At 32.3% G+C, this 20,238-nt stretch overlaps 1 protein-coding gene across 1 annotated transcript; it reads right to left on the bottom strand.

Annotated features, from left to right (window-relative positions):
• Positions 1 to 2,321: 2,321 nt before the first annotated feature.
• Positions 2,322 to 17,717, bottom strand: LOC143066820 (furin-1-like). Its single transcript, XM_076239630.1, has 6 exons — positions 17,686 to 17,717; positions 10,441 to 10,529; positions 6,697 to 6,869; positions 4,925 to 5,128; positions 3,803 to 3,906; positions 2,322 to 2,448 (listed from the first exon to the last, which is right to left on the bottom strand). Exons 1-6 carry the CDS (start codon positions 17,715 to 17,717, stop codon positions 2,322 to 2,324), a joined length of 729 nt encoding a protein of 242 aa, XP_076095745.1.
• Between the last annotated feature and the right edge of the window lie 2,521 nt (positions 17,718 to 20,238).

Genomic DNA, 20,238 nt, shown 5'->3' with positions numbered 1-20,238 from the left:
GACATCAACATATCGACGAAACCTCTAGTCTACCAATCGGTTACGGTTTAAATGTCTATTATATATATATATATATATAAATGAATATATGATACATTGTATACATCGGTACAACAGACACAGAGGGCTTGTATCTTTATATATACATAATAGGCAACCGTTTAGTATGAATTGGTAGCCACGAAGTTTGATGGTTAAGAAGATAAATGAGTTTAAGGTACGGACTTGTCTGCTTGGGTTCGAATCCCTGAATTCTCCTTGTTATCCCTGTTTTCTTGTTTTACAGTTTTTGTTCTTGTTTTGTATGATAATGTGGATATTTTTCGTAATAAAAGCGAGTTTGGTCGTTTATTATTGTATTATTGTTGGCTATTTCACATGTTTGAAACAAAAAATTTTACATTCTATTTGTCAATTTTTGTTTTATGAATTAATATAATCTGTTTTACTACATTATTTTACAACTGTTAATTCGCAAATTCCTATGCTAGAAAATCGTGATATGACTAGAATTAGGCTTTTGTTAGAAATTTCGGAAACATACTTATTATATCCACTATATATGTTTTCTTTGTCGGGTGGTTTTCCCCTTGATACATTCTCCATTTCCATTTTCAATTTGAATAGAAATAAGTTCAAATATATCTTAGTATGTAAAAACAGACAATATTCAGATGGCTGATAGTATGAAGATCATTAAGGGCAGACGTGTTCTGTTATACTATATTAGCATTTTTTTTAACCATTTAGTTGTGAAATTTACTTTATTGTGATGGATCGTTTAACACGATTACATGGTTATTTTAACTCACTTGCAACACCTTCTAATTAAGGAAAGGCGTTAATTTTTAAAAGGCATTATCACAAAAGTTTAAGTTATAGATACAATGGATAAGCGTTGATTCATGAAAAACAAATTATTCGCCCTCCGGGCTCATGGTTTCTTTTTCAAGAATCTACGCTTCTCCATTGTATCTATATCACATATTCATTAATGGGCCGAGTATGTATAGCTTATGTGACGAGTTTGTATAGGCCGAGTTTTTACTATGCCGAGTTCGACATGTCCCGAGTTTGCAGTGTATACGAGATGTCATGTATTAAAAAAATATCCTCTTTTTAAATAATAATTATATCATCTTTCCCCTGCCATACCTATAAATAAAAGTAACAGTAGTATACCGCTGTTCAAAACTCATAAATCTATGGACAAAAAACAAAATCGGGGTAACAAACTAAAACTGAGGAAAACGCATTAAATATAAGAGGAGAACAACGACACAACATTAAAATGTAACACATACAACAACGGACTAAGCATAGACAAAATCCGATGAGAATAACCAATATAACATCAAAACCAAATACATGAATTTGGGATAGAAAAGTACCGTGGAACGTCTTATAGTAATGTGAAGTCACACTCAAATATAGGAAAAAACAAACGACACAACGGAAACACAACGTAAAAATGTTACACACACAGAAACGAACTATGATATAACAATGGCCATTTTCCTGACTTGGTACAGGACATTTAAAAAAAAATATATATGTTAGGTTGAACCTGGTTTTGTGGCATGCCAAACCTCGCACTTTGATGGCATTGTTAAATATAACATTCAAATGACAACATAATAATACAGAACTACAATACAAATAAATAGGAGAACGTATTAGGCAAAGATTCCTTTAATCTAATGGGGTTTTACATATGATTTGTATTTGTTTTGCGTAACCCTACGACTACCATAATTGACCTAGGAATTTCTTACCCTTCCAGATCATCTACATGTAGAGCTTACACCTTGTTATCATGGTGTGTTATGTGTGGCTAAAATATTGTAAAAAAAGCTCGAACTTTAAAATTTATAAATTTAACTGTCGAGATTGGATAAATCCGATAATCCACGAGTACATGTAATTATGTAAGAATCTGTTTCTCTAAAGAGTTTCAAATAAGTTTTCATTTTTGATTAATACACATTCCCCTCGAGTGCCTTGTACATTTCACAAAATAATTTCTGTAACACCTGTTATCATCGCCTTTTTATTCATCCAGTGTGCTTATACAGGTTATGACCCTTTACCTCCGGCTAAAGATTTTCCATTAACACACGCACAGTGTTGTTGATGATGTGAACTACCATGATTGCAACTCTGGTGCGTTAATGACAAAATATTATTTACCAACAATCAACAACGTGTTAATGTAAGTATTTATAGAATAAAAGGTGAATGCTAAAAAATAGTTATGTAGATTTGTTCGAGTGCATAGATGTCCTCGTGTAGATCATCCAAGATCCGTTTTTGATATCCTTCTAACTCAAAAACTCACATTCTTTATTTGCTCCGTTCATTGTCCAATTAGAGTAGGTGTCACTCAAACCATTCCTATTTGATGTGAAAACAATCAGATGCTGGATGTCTCTCCAAGTTAGGTCAGAACTTTAATGGGGGAAAAATGAAAGAGAAAATAAAATATATCATTGACAAAAAATACTCTAAACATGCAATGTAAACGTTTTTAAAAAATGTATTACCAAGAACCTAGCATTATCATGATTATGATATAAAAATATTCAGTGGCAGTCATTATTCCTTGTTTCTTTTTCGTTCAATATTTTTTACATAAATTATAAGAATAGTTTTCATGTTTGATATGGTTTACATTTATCATTTCTGGGCTTCTTGCGCTCAGTATGATATTGCCTCTGCTCATTGTTGAAGGCCATACGGTGACCTATATTGTTAATTTCTGTGTATTGTTTCTTGTGAAACGTTGGCATATTGGCAATCAAACCACATCCTTTTTAATATTTACTTTGCCATCAGAGTTAGATAAATACAAAAAAACGAGTTAAAAAGAACTCACGTTGTTGCTAAAAAAACTTATTGTGCCTCCAGTGTTAGAGAAATAAACAGATGTGACCAAAAGGACTTGCTCTATCTCCAGTGATAGAAAAATCAGTAGAAGTAACTTTAAGAACCTACTTTATCTCCAGTGTAAAAGGAATCAACAGAATTGACTTAAAAAAAAGTTACTGTGCCTCCAGTGTTTGGGAAATCAATAGAAGTGACTGATAAACTTAGTTTGCCTCCAGTGTTAGAGAAATCAGTAGAAGTGACTTAAAGAACTTACTTTATATCTAGTGTTAGAGATATCAGTAGAAATAGCGTAAACAATTTAATTTTTCTCCAGTGTTAAATAAATCAAAAGAAGTGACTAAAAGAACAAACTTTATCTCCAGTGAGAAATCAAAAGAAGTGACTAAAAGAACTTACTTTGCCTCCAGTTTTAAAGAAATCAACAGAAGTGACTAAAACAACCTACTTTATCTTCAGTTTTATAGAAACCAATAGTAGTGACAAAAAGAAATTAATAATTTTGCCTCTAGTGTGGACGGACATCAGTAGAAGTGGCTTACTTTATCCCCAGTGATCAAGAAACCAATAGAAGTTACTTAAAGAACTTAGTTTGCCTCCAGTGTTAGGGAAATCAATAGTAGTGACTAAAAGAACTTACTTTGCCTCTAGTGTTAGAGAAATCAATAGAAGTGACTAAAAGAACTTACTTTGCCTCAAGTGTAGGAGACACGAAAAGCAGTGACTAACAGAACTCACTGTGTCTCCAGTAAAAGAAAAATATTAACTTTGTCTCCTATGTAAGAGACATGAGTAAAATGAACTGAAAGAACTAAAAAAAACTATTTTTTCCTCCAGTGTTACGAGAAATCCAAAGAAGGGACTGGATCTGCCTCCACATTTAGAAAAATAAACAGAGGTGACTAAAAACACTTACTTTGCCTCCAGTGTTAGAGCAACTATACCAGACACTAAAGGTGCTGAGTACGACGTCCCCTGCATACCACTACTTTTACATCCTGATCCTATTGTAGTAGTTGTCTGAAATAATATATTTTGATTTGAATTTCCTTCGATAATTTTGTTACAAAATCCAATTTCATTGTTTATATATCATTAGACATCTTAATATATATATATATATACGTATTATTAGTTACATGGTGTGTTAGTGACCTAATACGAGATATATGGGGTCAGTCAATTCCATATGGGGTGAATGCAAAGCTCGAATGAATTCCCATATGAAATTTACTGACATCATTTATGTCATATCAGGTCACTAACGCACCGTGTAACAAATATATCCTACCGACTATCTATACATGTTATATTTTGACTAACGGCATATCAAAGTGATCAAGTCTTCCATATCAAGTTACTATACATTCCATTTGTCTATAGAGAAAATAAATGAGTAAAGGTTGCCCAGTGTATAGAAATTCTTAAACGCATTATAAAGGGAGAGGCCATGCAAAAGTACTATTAGTCTCGTTGAAATAAGAACGTTACCGTGTCGGTCAACACAGATCAGTACTGAGTTTGCAATTGGATATAGTCAGTGTAATGAATATCAAAATCAATTCGAAATTGGAAATTCTCATCAAGAGTTCTGATAAATCCCTGAAATCAAATACCTAACATATATATATAATTTAATTTTGAATGTAACGCGCCTTCTGATTGGCTGACGTTATTTTGTTATGAGCCCATAGACATAATTTAGTCATGTGACCGTGACGTCATCGACGTTTTTTCATGGTTTTCTACGGTTTTAAATGGAATTTAGAATTAAATTATAAGAAAGACTGTAATATTTTTTTCTGTCTATTCGAAATAGCATAAAAAATGTGGTGCACACTGTTAAATAACCCGCTACGCGCGTTATTCAGTCTGCACCAAATTTTTTAAGTTATTTTTTAATAGACAGAAAAAATATTACAGTCATTCCTTAAATAAAAAAAAAAATATACGCACATAATAGATGACTTGCAAAATATTAATTACCGACTCTGCATCTCCCTCCAAAGGTTTTATCAAGAAAAAATATTAGACTTACCAAGTATTTGTCATCCTGGCTACCACCATATGCTACAGCTAAGGCAGGAGCACATACTTCTGAGTACCATGCATTTTGACCAATCTGTGCACTAGAAATGGCTACAGTATATATACTATTAACATATCCGTCACCATTACAGTTGTCATTAATTTGTCCATTGCCTGCTGACCATATGTAAATAGCACCTTTGCCATTCCTTCCCTGCAATGTGTTAAGTGTTGCAATACATGTAGATACCTTATATAAACAAAACTCTAAAAGTTTTGCATTGCTCAACAACTATCCCGATTCTGACGGTAAACGACGAACCCTCTCAAACTTTATAAAATATGTTTAATCAGCTTAAATTGTCGAGTATATTCTGTCTAAAACTGGAGTTTCAAAAATATTGCATTGCATTTAGAGATGACCAGAAGTACGATTAGCTAGCATTTTTGGGTGTTAAGAGGGCATGATTTAGGAAAGATCTAAAGATGGAGTCAGCTATCTTTCTCCTATTTAAATAGATTTGCAATTCAAAAATAATGTAAAATGTAGTGAGTTTTTATACTAAACATGCACGTTTTAAATAACTAAAAATGCAGACCGTTGGTTTTCGCGTTTAAATTGTTTTAAACTAATGTTTTTGAGCCCTTTATAGATTGCTATTCGATGTGAGCCAATGCTCCTCCGCGTTAATGGTCATACTTTCACCTATAATTGTTTACTTGCACATTGTGACTTGGAGGTATAGTTGTCTCATTGGCATTCATACCACATCCTAAGCTTCTCATCTATCTGTCTCAATCAGACAAGCAATGAAACAATATAATATTACATCAGTATGAACATACATAAATTTTAACGTCGACACCTATCCTTTTCAGTATGTTTTTATGTAGATGAATATTATGTTATGACTATAAAATGTCAATTTGTATTCAACATGATAATCGGTATTTGCAATTGACTGAATGCATCTTCCTTCAATGTTTCATAATCATACGTCTAAGTAATGGTTTATAACTAGTATATCAAACCAAATAAGTGTTACACCAAATAAAAACACATACTAGTATTACGGAAAAATTACAGATGTTTTTTCCAAAAGTATGCCTGCCTTTATTTTTTGAAACCAAAACGTTAGGTATTCCTCTCTAAAGTTATGTGTAGATCCCTATTACTTGTTTATCTATTTCAGAGTTTATAGTATATCTTTATCTATCACAGTTTTTAACATAATGCCCGAAAACACAAATGTCATGACATTTTTCTTCAAGGGCAATAACTGAATAAGGATTTTAAAATTCTATTGGATAAACCGACAATCCTTTCGAGTATCTTCCATATTCCAAAAAGTTGTCAATTATAGTATCACCTGTTGCACGTTATCTTATTAGTTGATAAAAGTTATGCCCTTATCTTATCAAACCATCTACTGAAATCATCGACAACCACATGTTTATCATATATTGTTTAAACTATTGGTCTAGAAAGGGTTAAATTGCAAAAACATACACAAATGTTAATTAACCTTAATTCACTTTTTTCATTCAACCGACACTATAATTATTTTGACTCAATTCAATTATGAAAAGGTAACTGTAATAAATATATGTTAAAATTTTAGAAGATTTAAACTGAGTAAACTAAATCTTTAGTGAAATTACTAGCAATGTGCAACTTCACAAACGTCAGGACACTTTATATTTTTGACAAACTAGATGTAAATATATAAATAAGACATTAACCCAACGATACAAACAAAAAAGATCAAAATAACTACTTACATTAGTCACTCCATTTAACAATGCGTTTTTTGTCATTGAACCAGGACCTTTAAAATCAGTGCCATCAGCAGGTCCCCAGCTATTGCTGTATATATCAACATTTGATGAATAGTGAGAAAGAGCTTGAGCTTCTTCTGAATCAGTAATAGCATATTGGCCTAGCATTCGAACTCCTTTGAAAGAATTAAATCATGTCTCAAAGATTTGATAGTGTCTACAAAGCATCACACAGTATGTTGTGTAAATATGAATAAGGAGATAAATGTGTATTGTATTTTGACGGCACCAATTGGTGATTTCCTGGTCGCAAATTAAGTTTACACGCGATAGCGGAGACAATAAACTGCTATTTGCGACAATGAAATCACCAAATGATGCCATCGGAGCTAAAATACTAAATCGTTATCTCTATTTTAATGAAACTGACAGAATATAACGTTAAAACATATATTTAAAATCTGTCATATATCGTCTGCGCTTGAGCGTACGTTCCATAGAATCAATTGTCAATTGAAGCCATGAAAATTAGTGATGTTATCCAATTAAAATGAACGTTAGAAACGTTGTTGAATTAGAGAATGAAATGACAGCGAAAAAAATACTTTAAATTCAGGGAAATTGGAAGTGCTATCGATATATCTTATCACTTATAATGGTATCTTTAATTTGATTGGGTATCTTTTCTATGCTATATTTTGAACATTTGGTGCTTTAAGGTAACTAGCAAACGTCATGGTGGGCTTTCTAACGATGTGGTGCCCGGTTTAGACGTGAAAACAATTTTTAATGAACTTTTGAATTATTGATGATATGATGCTATGTTATGTTACTGGCATCAATAAATGAAAGCCAACATTTCTGGGTATCAATATAACAAGAAGCGATATAACAGCCATTGAGACAAATATCCACCAAAGTTCAAAACATGTGTATCTAAATATAAGTCATTATAGGCAACAGTACAGCTTTCAACAATGAGTAAAACATATCATATGGTCGGCTTTTTAAGGCCCCGACCTGAAAAATATACGAAAACAAAACAAAATGTCAGACATGAACCAACAACAACCACTGATCTACAGGATCATGACTTTGGACAGGCACATAAGAGAATGTGGCCGCGTTAATCATGTTTGTGAGCGCTCAACAAAGACCACTTTCCACTGAAATGTCAGAGATCACTGTCATTAACAACTTACTTGTGTGAACCCATAATGGTATGCTCTTAATCTAGAATGGTGATTTACCGGCATCATCAAAGACTTATGAAGCATTGACAATAATGAGGAAGACACTACTTGACGTTTAAAGGGGTCTAAGAAGAAAATTTAGTCTTTAACCATGCATTTCGTTTGCTTCACATATGGACTTATCTTTTCTTATTCAAACTGATACTGGTGTATTTTTGCATATCAACAAAAAAAAAAAAAAAAAAAAAAAGAAAAAAAAAGACATATTTGTGTGTAAAATAGAATTTACGAAAATACCAAACTAATGAATAAGACAAAGAAATAAAAGCATGAACAAATAGGCAAACAGACGGACAAACAAAGGAACAGTTGGACTTACACTTCCGGAGCACCTGATATTACCCCTAGTTGTTGGTAGGGTTCGTGTTGTTATTCTTTAGTTTTCTATGTTATGTCATGTGTGCTACTGTTTTTCTGTTTGTCTTTTTCATTTTTAGCCATGGCGTTGTCAGTTTATTTTCGATTTATGAGTTTGACTGTCCCTTTGGTATATCTCGTCTCTCTATTTGGACAGTTCGTCAAACTCATCATTACTATATATGAAGGCAACGGTAGTATATTTGTGATCAAAAGTCATAAATTGATGAGAAAAAAAATTACCGGTAACAATCTTAAACCACTGGCAACACATCAACTTAATTCAAAGAGGAATACAAAGAAACAACAGGAAAACCGAAGAACAGCAACTTCAAAAACACCAATACACTCAGAAACTATTTGGTTTATAAGAACTGCAATATCCTTGACTTGATAAGGACAAAACTAACGGCTGTATTTATATAAAAAAAAAATGAACGAAAAACAAATATGTAACACATTAGCAAACGACAACCACTGAATTACCGGCTCCTGACTCGGGACAGGTTCATACATAAATAATGTTGCGGGATTAAACATGTTAGCGGGATTCCAACCCTCCCCTAACCTGGGACAGTGGTATAACAGTACAACATAAGAACGAACTATAAACATCAGTTAAAAAAGGCTCAACTTTTTAAGTATATCTCCAAAATGGTGAAAGAAAACCCCAATAACTAGACTGACTAGATACATTATGCTTATATTACAGCGTTAATAAGCGTTGACATCGCAAACCATTACTGTACTGTACTGTTCTTCGCAATCCATGACACAAAATTAGTACATGCACAACAACAAAAAACAAGCAAAAAGCAAATGTAAAGCATTTTAATTGTTGTTCTTCATCTCATAGTCACAGTATGGCCTTCAGCACGGTCCACCCAAAAGTCTCACCTCAATGTAAATAAACCGTTGTTTTGATAATTATATATCGGCTCTATCTGAAAAATGCTTTTAATTATTTATGAATTAAACCGAAATTTTAATTGTATATTATTGTATTACAATATTTTGTACTCTACCATTTAAAATTTCTTCCTTAGGCCACGGTTTTTTAATTTGTTGGTTTACGGATTTTCCCCATGAAAAAGTCGGGTCGGTCGGTCGGGAAAAAAAAAAGAAAAAAAATCATCTTTGAAGACAAAAAAATATGCAAAATCAATATATATTTCACCTTTCTAGCAATATGTTTGGTATACTATTTTATCATCATTTCTAAAATTTTAGTTCGATGAAATATTATTGCTCAGCTGTTATAAACTACGCATGACATTGTCTAGTAATTTACAGTAAAAAAAAAGGGATGCACGGACAAAGACGAAATTAAATCATCATTTCAGAAACAAGAAAAATAGATTCGCGTAGCTCTTAATCAATTCCAGAAAACTTGGTAAATAATGATCTTCAAGCACGAAAACTGATAAAGAAAAAATGCATAAACGTCGTACGAAAATAAGTTTCAAAATGCATAAACGTCGTACGAAAATAAGTTTCAACACACGTGTCAAAAACCTAATAGAATCGTCCACTGGAAAAACGATATCGGGTTAATCTGTTGTCTTGCATTCCCGTTTTTTTATCCAAATGAACGACATTTTTTTTATTACCTATAAAACAAGAAAATTCCTAATGATTTGTTAATATTCAGTTCTTTAATTTGATGCTTTCACCCTGTCCACATTTGGACAAGTCTATTTCTATGAGATGATGCATCTTACGGACTGATGACAAATAAGGTAAACGAACTTATTGTGTAATTGGTTTTAAACACAAGTTTCGTTCCGCAAAATTATTTGCGCAAACGACATTTCAAGGTCAGTTATAATTGATTTGTCTATATTTAGAAACGTAAACTGGAAGGTTTTTTTTCACACCAGAAAGTGTTGTCAATTTTGTTAGTGATTAATGCATTTCATTTCAGGAAAAAAAATATTTTAATTATTTTTCAGGGATAATGCATTTGTTAAGGTCGGCGGGAATAAAAAAGCGTGAAAAGTGAATTTTATTTTTATTCTGGAAATCAGCAAAATCGGGTCGGCGGATCCGTAAACCAATAAATTAAAAAATCCTGGCCTTATCTGTCCAATGCAATTTTTGTTGAAATTGATGTTATAACCCGTATTGTAACACTCACCTATGAGAGTGGAATTAAATGCGACGCCCACTACACAAAAGTTGTTATCTTTCACCGCTGCAATTAATCCACTTACTTGTGTACCATGACTGAAATAGAATATATCATAACTTGTGTGTCAGGACTGAAATAGTATATGTCATGATAAATTGTGTATCATGACTGAAATATAATATGTCATGATAATAAGTGTACCGATACCATGACTGTGATTATTAATATGTCATGATGACGTGTGTACCATGACTGAAATACAGTATGTCATGATAACTCATGCACCATGACTGAAACATATAATATGTCATGATAACTTGTGTACCATGACTGAAATATAATATGTCATGACTGAAATACAATATGTCATGATAACTCATGTACCATGACTGAAATATATAATTTGTCAAAATAACTTGTGTACCATGACTGAAATATAATATGTCATGATAATTTGTGTACCGGTACCATGACTGAAATACAATATGTCATGATAACTTGTGTACCTTGACTGAAATATGATATGTCATGATAATTTGTATACCGGTACCATGAATGAAATACAATATGTCATGATAACTTGTGTACCTTGACTGAAATATATCATATGTCACGGCAACTTGTGTACCATGACTTAAATATAATTGTAAAAATGATAAAAGTTTTATATGTCATAAAGTATTTGCACTGACTGAAATATGATAAATAAAATAACTTGTGTACCATGACTGAAATATGATTATATTTTGAGTGTCCTTCGGTACATTTTTGTGTGTATTTTGTTTAGTTTATACGTCTTTTTGTTTATCTCTGTTGACATATTTTTTTGGTTTACAAAGATTAAGACTACAACACTATGTTGACTGCTGTATCCCAATTTGTTTACCTATTATGTCTTTTTGTTCTGTTCAGAATAATGGTATCATTTCCGATTCCATGCAATTGAACGATTTAGTTTGCTACAAAACCAGGTCCAATAAACCGTTTCTACATGAGAAAAAGCCTGTACCAAGTCAGGAAAATGACAGTTGTTTTCCTATCGTTTTAATCGTTTTCATACAATACGTTCCATTAAGAATTTTACATTGAAGTTTGTATTTTCGCTATTTTCAATAAAAAATATAGCAAATTTAGATTTTGTGTTTTTTTTTGGTAATTTTATGTATACTAGAGGCATAGATTCACTTGTCTATTACTGAAATGATTAAAACAAGTTCATACAAAAATGTCATCAATGCATTAATACTCATTATCTGTAACCACTGAATTTTTTTCGACACACATAGTCACTGAAAATTGGTTGATATGTAGATCCTACTAAACTTGTCAGAAAAAAAATGCCAACCGATATACATATTGGTTGGTTACCATGATACCAGCAGAGAAAGTTAGGATTTTTGAGAAAAATGAAATATGTGGTGTAGTGTTTTGAAATTATGCAGCTACATCTATTAAAAAGAAGTACACAATTAATGAATTTCAGTCGTGTTTTATTAAAAAAAATTTAAAAAAAAAGTTATGGGTAATCTACTAAGAAACATGCTAAATTAATTTCAAAAAAATGATCATTGTGCAATATTTATAACAATACAAGTTATCGCCCTTTGGTGGGTGAAACTAATGACTGGACCAACACTTAAACGCTAATAACTTTTTCATTTTTCAAAGGATTTAGGTCAAATTTGAATTGTTATAGATTTAGACTATTCAATCTGGAACATAAATCCTTTTTTTATTTATTAAAGGATTTATGTTAATTTTGAAATATGATAAACTTTTATCATTTAATATATATTAAAATTATAATAAAAAGTAGAGCAAAAAATATAATAAAAATCAGAAAAATTCCGAAAACGTGACCTTTCTAACGTTGACTAACCTGACTAACTACAGCAATGTCCTGACCGATGAAATTTATAAATAACGGGAAAATATATGTTTTGGGGTAAAAACCGTGTCTTGGTCGTTTTACTACCAAAAGTCCATTACTTACCAGAAGTCCGTTACTAGCAATGGCCTTCTGATACTACGAATACTTATTTATATCTTAAAGGATTTGCTTAATATTCATAAGAACATTTTTTTTTATAATTTCATCTTTCAAACAGTTTAGAGTTTTTGACAAGCTCCGGATTTTTAAAACTTTTAATGGTATTAAGTACTATATTGTGTTTAACTGTGTTGGAAACTATGTTGTATATTACCGGTTAGAATTTGACACGTTTGATCACAAATATAAAGTTACACACAAAATGTGTGATTGAAGTAGGCCAAAAATACATTTAAGTTGTATATGGTTTGTTTTTTAATATTTTCTTACAGTAAATAATTATTTCCACGTACATATACATAAGGCATGCCCTCGCCTTGTGCACGAAATCTTGGTAGTTTAAAATAATTTCATTAAAACATACACATTTTTTGAACTACTTGCGGTATACCCGAGCCCCTGCATGCACAATATTTTGTCAGTTTAAAAAAAGTTCATAAAATATAAGTAAACATATTAGTGAATTTAACTTGAGGGTTGACAGAAATTGTCTTAGTTTTAAATGGTCCCTCATGTCAGTACACTTATCGTTTGCAAATATGGTTGTAAAGCATTTTATAATTTCTTATTTTATAAAAATATTGGTTCAATCTTAATGTTTTCCATAAATTTGATGCAAAGCCTAATATATATAAATAAATATAAAGTTTTTTTCCCTGGTCATGATTATGGTCAGAGTTTAGGACAGAAATCACAGACAAATTGTCACAGACAAAAAATCGCGGACAAAAAGTCACATGTATACATTGACGCCTGTTTCAAGGTAAAATCTAATTTTTTTTTATTAAAGAAAGACAATAAACTTATTATGAGAAACATCTTTCTTTTAAGTCTTTCAGTGAAAATCAAAGTATATGTAAGTTACCCTGTGTAAAGAGTTATCATTTTGTCAATATTTTCAATATGCTGTTAAAAATCCATGAAGATGATTGATTTTTTTTCTCAAATTGCAATAATGCCTATTTCTAATTTTAATATAATGCTACCACCGGCGGATTTTGGGAGCTCAGAGGGCCCGCCCCTCCTTTTATTGGAGACATATGTTTGATTACATATGGAATAACTAAAGCATGAATGTAGCCGGCCATCTCTCAAGACAGTCAGTGGGACCCCTTGTATGAAAATTGTCTAGACGGTATATTTCCCCCTGTTGCTCGTTGTGAGACCTGTAGTCACCCGCTGACATTCTTTCCGCGGGTTCTCGTCGGGAAATGGAACATTTTGAAAAATTTCGAAAATTTCTCCCTGGACAGAACATCAAACAAGAAATGTGTCAGATGTACAGCAGGGACCATCGTGTCGACGGCTAACCGTAAGTGTCATTCCTTGTTACGCCCTTTGTTTGCTGAAGAATCCTTGTGTTAAATCTTTTAGGTGCTCCCTAGTTGATCTATTGAAATTTCTGACTCTTTTTGGTACTATTTTTTATTGTGTTGAATTGTATCTATTTCTGTGCCTCACACAAACAATTTTGATCTTGGCCTTTCTTGAATTTTCAATTTCTAATTATATCTTCTTAATATTATGTATAAAAAGATAGGAGCTAGTAGCTATAATTCTAAACCGTCAACTTCAAGTGACACTTTGATCTTTAATCTTCATTACAGCATTTGAACAACAGTTAATGGAATGACTTGTATAACCCATTATTCTTTGACACTGCATTAAATTGAAAATTTTCAGAAGAGCGTTTTTGTATTTAATGCGTTTCCCTCAGTTTTAGTTTGTTACCCCGATTATGGCTTTTTGTCCATAAATTTACGAGTTTTGAACAGCGGTATACTACTGTTGCCTTTATCTAAAGCATTTTCCAAGTTTATGCATATAATTTCTTGGCTGGATAAATAGTAATATTTACTAAATACCTGTATAATGTAGGCAAATGTGTATACATTCATTGCTATATGTATCGAAGTTCATTAAACAAACTTGTAAAAATTAGCACTAATCAGTATTTTTTGCAAATGGACAGCTTGTTGCAATGGCACTACATTCAATGGCAAATTTTGCACAATTGAATATATAATTTTAAAATAATGTTATTTGGTCTTTCTAGTTTTTCTTGTCTATTTTTCTATGATGAGTTTATTTACAACCACTGGGTCGATGCCACTGCTGGTGGAGATTTATTTCCCCGAGGGTATCACAAGCCCAGTAGTCAGCACTTTTTGTGATGACATGAATTGTCATTGATATGGTTATATTTATAAATTTACTGTTTACAAAATTTTGGAATTTTTTGAAATACTAAGGCTTTTCGCCCTCAGGCATAGATTACCTTAGCTGTATTTGGCAAAACTTTTAGGAATTTTGGTTCTCAATGCTCTTCAACTTCGTACTTTATTTGGCCTTTTAAACTTTTTTGGATTCGAGCGTCACTGATGAGTCTTTTGTAGACGAAACGCGCGTCTGGCGTATATACTAAAATTAGTCCTGGTATCTATGATGAGTTTATTTTCATGATCATGAAAACAGACTGAATTTCTTCATGATCAGCACTTTTATCCAGATTAAAAAAATTGTATTTGTTCACTTCAAGTGTTCACACCATTATAGATATGCTATACTAGCAAAATTGTTTATATATACACATGTGTGTATACAGTGCAACTTGATAAGTGTTTTACTTTTCCTACTTTTGTGCAAATTTAAGAAACTAACTGAAACTTGATCAAAATTGTTTTAAACTTGTGTATCATCATAAAATTAATTCAATAGCAACACAGTTAAAACTATGATACCATTATATATAAATATGTTAAAAATTTTAATGAGGCAATAATTTCTGCAAATTTTATATTTACTTATTTTTTCTGACTGCAGAATAAGGTTCTGAAACATTTTCTTCAAAATTTTTCCAAAAAATTCAAAAATGACCTTAAAAGGGTATTTGCTTCCTAATGCAAACCACATAAAACGGGGGGGGGGGGGGGGGGGGGGGGGGGGGTATGTGATTATGATTGATGAATATGAAAATATCAGTTATTAAATTACATTCATAAAATGCATATATTAAATAAAATCATACACAAATATTTTTTCTCTAAATCATTTGTTATGAAAACGTATGTTGAAACCTTCTCTTAACAAAACAATATGATTGTCATGCTTTATAAAACTGTATATGTCATCCCCTCTTTCCCTTTCCTAGATTAAGGAACATGTACTGCGAATGTTTTAACTACACAATACTGTTTTTAAACAGATAAGGATTCATTGTTTTTGGAATTTGATGAATGCCATTACATTTACGTATACACTGGATCTACTTTAATGCAAACAGTCGCCTTTCCACCCTTTTCATTTTGGCAACATAATTGCCTGAGTAACGTTCACCAAGAAATCTATTTAAATAAAAAAGAAGATGAAATATAGTTGCGACTAACGATAGTTTTTATTATCACAAAAAAATATGAAAAAAATCACGCGATCCGTTGTTTGATAACCATTGATTATGTCAATTTTATGATTTTCTTTTGTTTTTTCTTCGATAGTTGTATTGCAATTTTTATAAGTTTCGAATGCAACACAAATTATGATTGTTTGAAAGTGTTTTGTTTATCCTAGCTCATTGACATAATTTTGTCAAGAGATCGTGACGAGATTAATCTGTGTTTCATGATTTACTCTTTAAATTTAAATTTGAATTTAGTATTAAACTATAAGGAATGACTTTAGTATTTTTTTTTTTTGTCAAATCGAAATAACCCATAAAAAAGTGGTGCATACTTTAATATAACCTTCTTAGTGGGTCATTCGGTGTGCATCACATTTTGTATGTATTGTTTCATAGACAGAAAATAATATTACAGTAATTGATTTATAATTGATTTTGATATTTTTGACTTTTGACCCGGATTTTGATATTTTTTCGACAGGTAAGTAGTAGGATATCCTGGTTCTCGATCAATTACAAGCAAGCAAAAGTAATAAATCACACATATATATAAGGGTGCAATTTGGGGGATAAGTTAACTGTTTTTCGATGACCATGATGACTTAGTTCTGTATATAAAGCATTAAACAGTTAACTTTCCTTCAAAATGGTTCCAATTTAAATTTTGAATTTTCTAATTTGTGTTTCTCTTGCTTGACCACAAGGATGTTATACCACAGAGAAGGTTACCTGTCGAAAAAATATAAATTCCGGAGTCAAAAGTTGGTAATATGAAAATGGTCGTTTGGAATGATAAATTCACGGGTCATTTGAATTTCTTAACAGACATCCACACGCTCTTATCAATTGATGCTGTAGTAATCTGCAGTATTCATAAATGTTCAACAGAGTACTGTGACCTCAAATATAGAAATTAATACTTTATTAATTTGGTACATTCGAAGTGGCCTTTTGTATATATTGTTTAGTATATATAGAAACCTTAATTCTTACCCGGCGCCTGCAGGTGGTGAAGGATCATTATCGCTATTATAAATATCTATGTCATTAACAGTATCCTGAAACACGAAAGTATGCATTAATGAATATCACATGATAAATTTAAGACTCTCAAAATGATATATCTGAAAAACACCGACTCTCATGTGTAACAAAGTAGTGTGTCGGCTTAGTACTGAAATTTGACATAATCATACAAATGGTGATACAAGCATAGGATTTGACACAAACGTTCTTTATTGTGTCCTTACGCATATTAGAGGGGTAGCTAACATATGTTTGCACGGTGGCCATCTTGAATTTAGAAGGGACAACATTTTACTCAATAGCAGTGATTGAAAAAAGATTTAACGTGGTCGAAACTATTGAAATACAACTAAAAATGACTTTAAAATATGTTAAACAGACAGGAATTATGAAAATAAATTAACACTTCCGGTTACGGTGTAAAAATTGATGAAATCGAGTGATATAATGGGGATGAAGATTTGTGATGAAAAGGTCCTTTTGATAGATAGATTATTTTTAAAGATAAACAGAGAGGTCGAATGATGTATTCCTCTTCCATATTTTCCGATGTATTTCGTTTTTACAACTACACGAACACAATGTTTTAACAGTTAAGGTCAGCTCTATAACACTTGCATATTCAAGAATACGTTTTCATCAACGTTGTATTCGTCATATTGCAGCAATGTCTGCTTATTATTGTCAATTTGGTGTCCAAAGCCCATCTGAAGTGTTTTCTTAACACATCCCCAATCAATCGGAATAAGTACTGTAGATGTTGTTTATGTGTGAATACCTGTCCACACACATGACCCACTTGAAATGCATCTCGTCTATTGTGCCGAAACAGTGAAGCTCTGTTAGTTGGAATAGAGGTTGTTAAAATATCGTACAAAATAACAACAAACATACTATATATTAAGCTTAACTGACCAAATGCAAGTTCGTGAGCAATTGTCTATACCCCTCGGTTACGTCATCAATTATTCTCCACGTGTATCATGCTGACTGCTTTCCATTTTTCTCTTCCAAGTAATGACAGTGTAATATCCGATGAACGTATGAAAAGGGCAAAGTCAATGAGTTCAGGCCATCAGAATGATCAATTTTGCGAATCTGAAGTCATTGCCATCCTTTTCCAAATGCAACCCAAACTGTTTTTACTTGTAGTGTTTTGAATAGAGATTTAACAAAAACAACTACATCAGTTTCTGAGCTGATGTCAGAATTGACGTACATCCCTGTCAAGCTGCACATCTGTATGAAAAACATAATTGCGATTGCTTCCTAGTGGTTACATGGACTGAGATTATCATATTCATTATAAGAATTTGTCTTATCATCTTTGCCTTTTGTCACAAAAATAGTTTTGTCAGATTGAGCTGAGCGAATTATTTAGTCAAAGAAATGAAGCAATTCTTGTTTGTTTTCGTCCACTCAAGGCAAGTTTGCCAAATTGTTTTGATTCATTTTGATGCCCATTATTTTACCCTGGATCCATCAACCCTGATTCTACGGGTTTATGTTTTAGGCGTAAGACCAAGAAATATTTTATAATGTGATATCTGTACCTGTCAACCTCACCGTATTTAACTTATACCCATATATATATTCATGGTTTTTGAATGCGAGTTACATCTCTGAGCAAAATAAGAGGTTCTGTTTTGTTTTTGTAATCTATCGCTATCCAGGTTTCATGTTCATGTAAGCATCAGGAAGTCAAGGCTACTTTTTAGATTTTTGTAAACTTGTAGATAATTTTAATTGATCCTTTCTTACGCTAACATGTTCTTACATTTGATATTGAGAAATAGAAAGTATATATGGTCCAATGAAAGGTGATGTCGGTGTTATTTAGCTAAGGTTGTGGTTTTGGACCGCAGCTGTGGCAAACACTTTGTCTTGAAATAAATAAGAACAAACTACAACATTCATTTAACGTTTAACTACAGCTTCTTCCAGTTGAATAACGGGTAAATATTTCCAGTTTCTGGTGTTAAGATATGCATAACCTATGTTTAATAATGTATCATTAAACTTTCTCTTCCAGTTTTAATTTTCAAAGAATAATAGTCCAAGATGCACACCAAGTGGTGTATCAAAATCAGCGGGGATGTCTGTGTTGTATGGTCACGTTCTAGATTTATGGATGGTAATTAGACATTTATAGTTGTTCAGCTGAGATAAAAGGCGCGACTGAATATCATGTCTCTGCTCTATCATTTTCATCAACTGCAAAAACAAGATAATTTCAGAGACCATGGAACAATAAAATGTTGTCTTTCAGTAGCTTTCTTGTAGCAAATCATATCAGCGGTTGTTGTCGTTTGCACAGTGTCATTGTCATCACAAGCAAACACGATAGATGGTCATGTACTTTTGTTTAAATATCAGAAAGACATATCTGTCTTTTGTGTTTGCTTCCAGTTCTTGCATTTTTGTAGAAGCTTGTCAGGTGCATACACTGTACCTGTGCAGAGGTAAAACATAGTAGTGTAAAACAAAACTCAATCTTTCGTCATATAGGTTTGCTGGATATGCTCATCAAAACACCACTGACTATTCTGATTCTTTTTAGCTTCAAAGATGAATGTTACCTGCTCCGCTAATGTATCCTGAGTGAAACTGTTTTCAACATCTTTTTTTTCTCTTCTATTTTCTCTCTCTAGATCTGTTGTATACAACGGCGAGACACGAAGGGTTATACTATACAGCCAACAGCTGTTTATCTTGTAGTACTGTTACACAGCCAATTAATCGATGTTTCATTTTCATTGTCATTACCTCTCTTTGAATCATTTTCAAAGCACTATGACTTCAAAAGAGGGACAAAAGATACCAGAGGGACAGTCAAACTCATAAATCGAAAAAAAAAACTGACAATGCCATGGCTCTAAATGAAAAGGACAACCAATAGTACACATGACACAACATAGAAAACTAAAGAATAGACAACACGAACCCAACCAAAAAAAAGTAGTGATCTCAGGTGCTCCGAAAGGGTTAGCAGAAACTGCTCCACATGTGGCACCCGTCGTGTTGCTTATGAGATAACAAATCCGGTAAAAAATCTAATTCGGTAGTTCACATTTATGAAAGCGAAGGGGATTGTAGTTACGACGTAAGGAACATGTCCGATATCATTTGTGAAACGGTTATTCCATAACGGTCAACCAACTCGTGATGGCGTCCGCAAAAATTTACGAAGAGATGATCTCAACTTCACCATTTAGAACTCTTGATTTAATAGTTTCCTTGTGAGCAACAACCCTCTATAAAACAAAATCATGATAGGAAATGCAAGCACGGGAATGTCGTATCAATTGGGAGATATATACATCGTATGCAG

This window comes from Mytilus galloprovincialis, chromosome 3 (assembly GCF_965363235.1).
Source record: "Mytilus galloprovincialis chromosome 3, xbMytGall1.hap1.1, whole genome shotgun sequence".
Lineage (NCBI taxonomy): Eukaryota > Metazoa > Mollusca > Bivalvia > Mytilida > Mytilidae > Mytilus > Mytilus galloprovincialis.
This window is presented reverse-complemented; position numbering and strand designations above follow the sequence as displayed.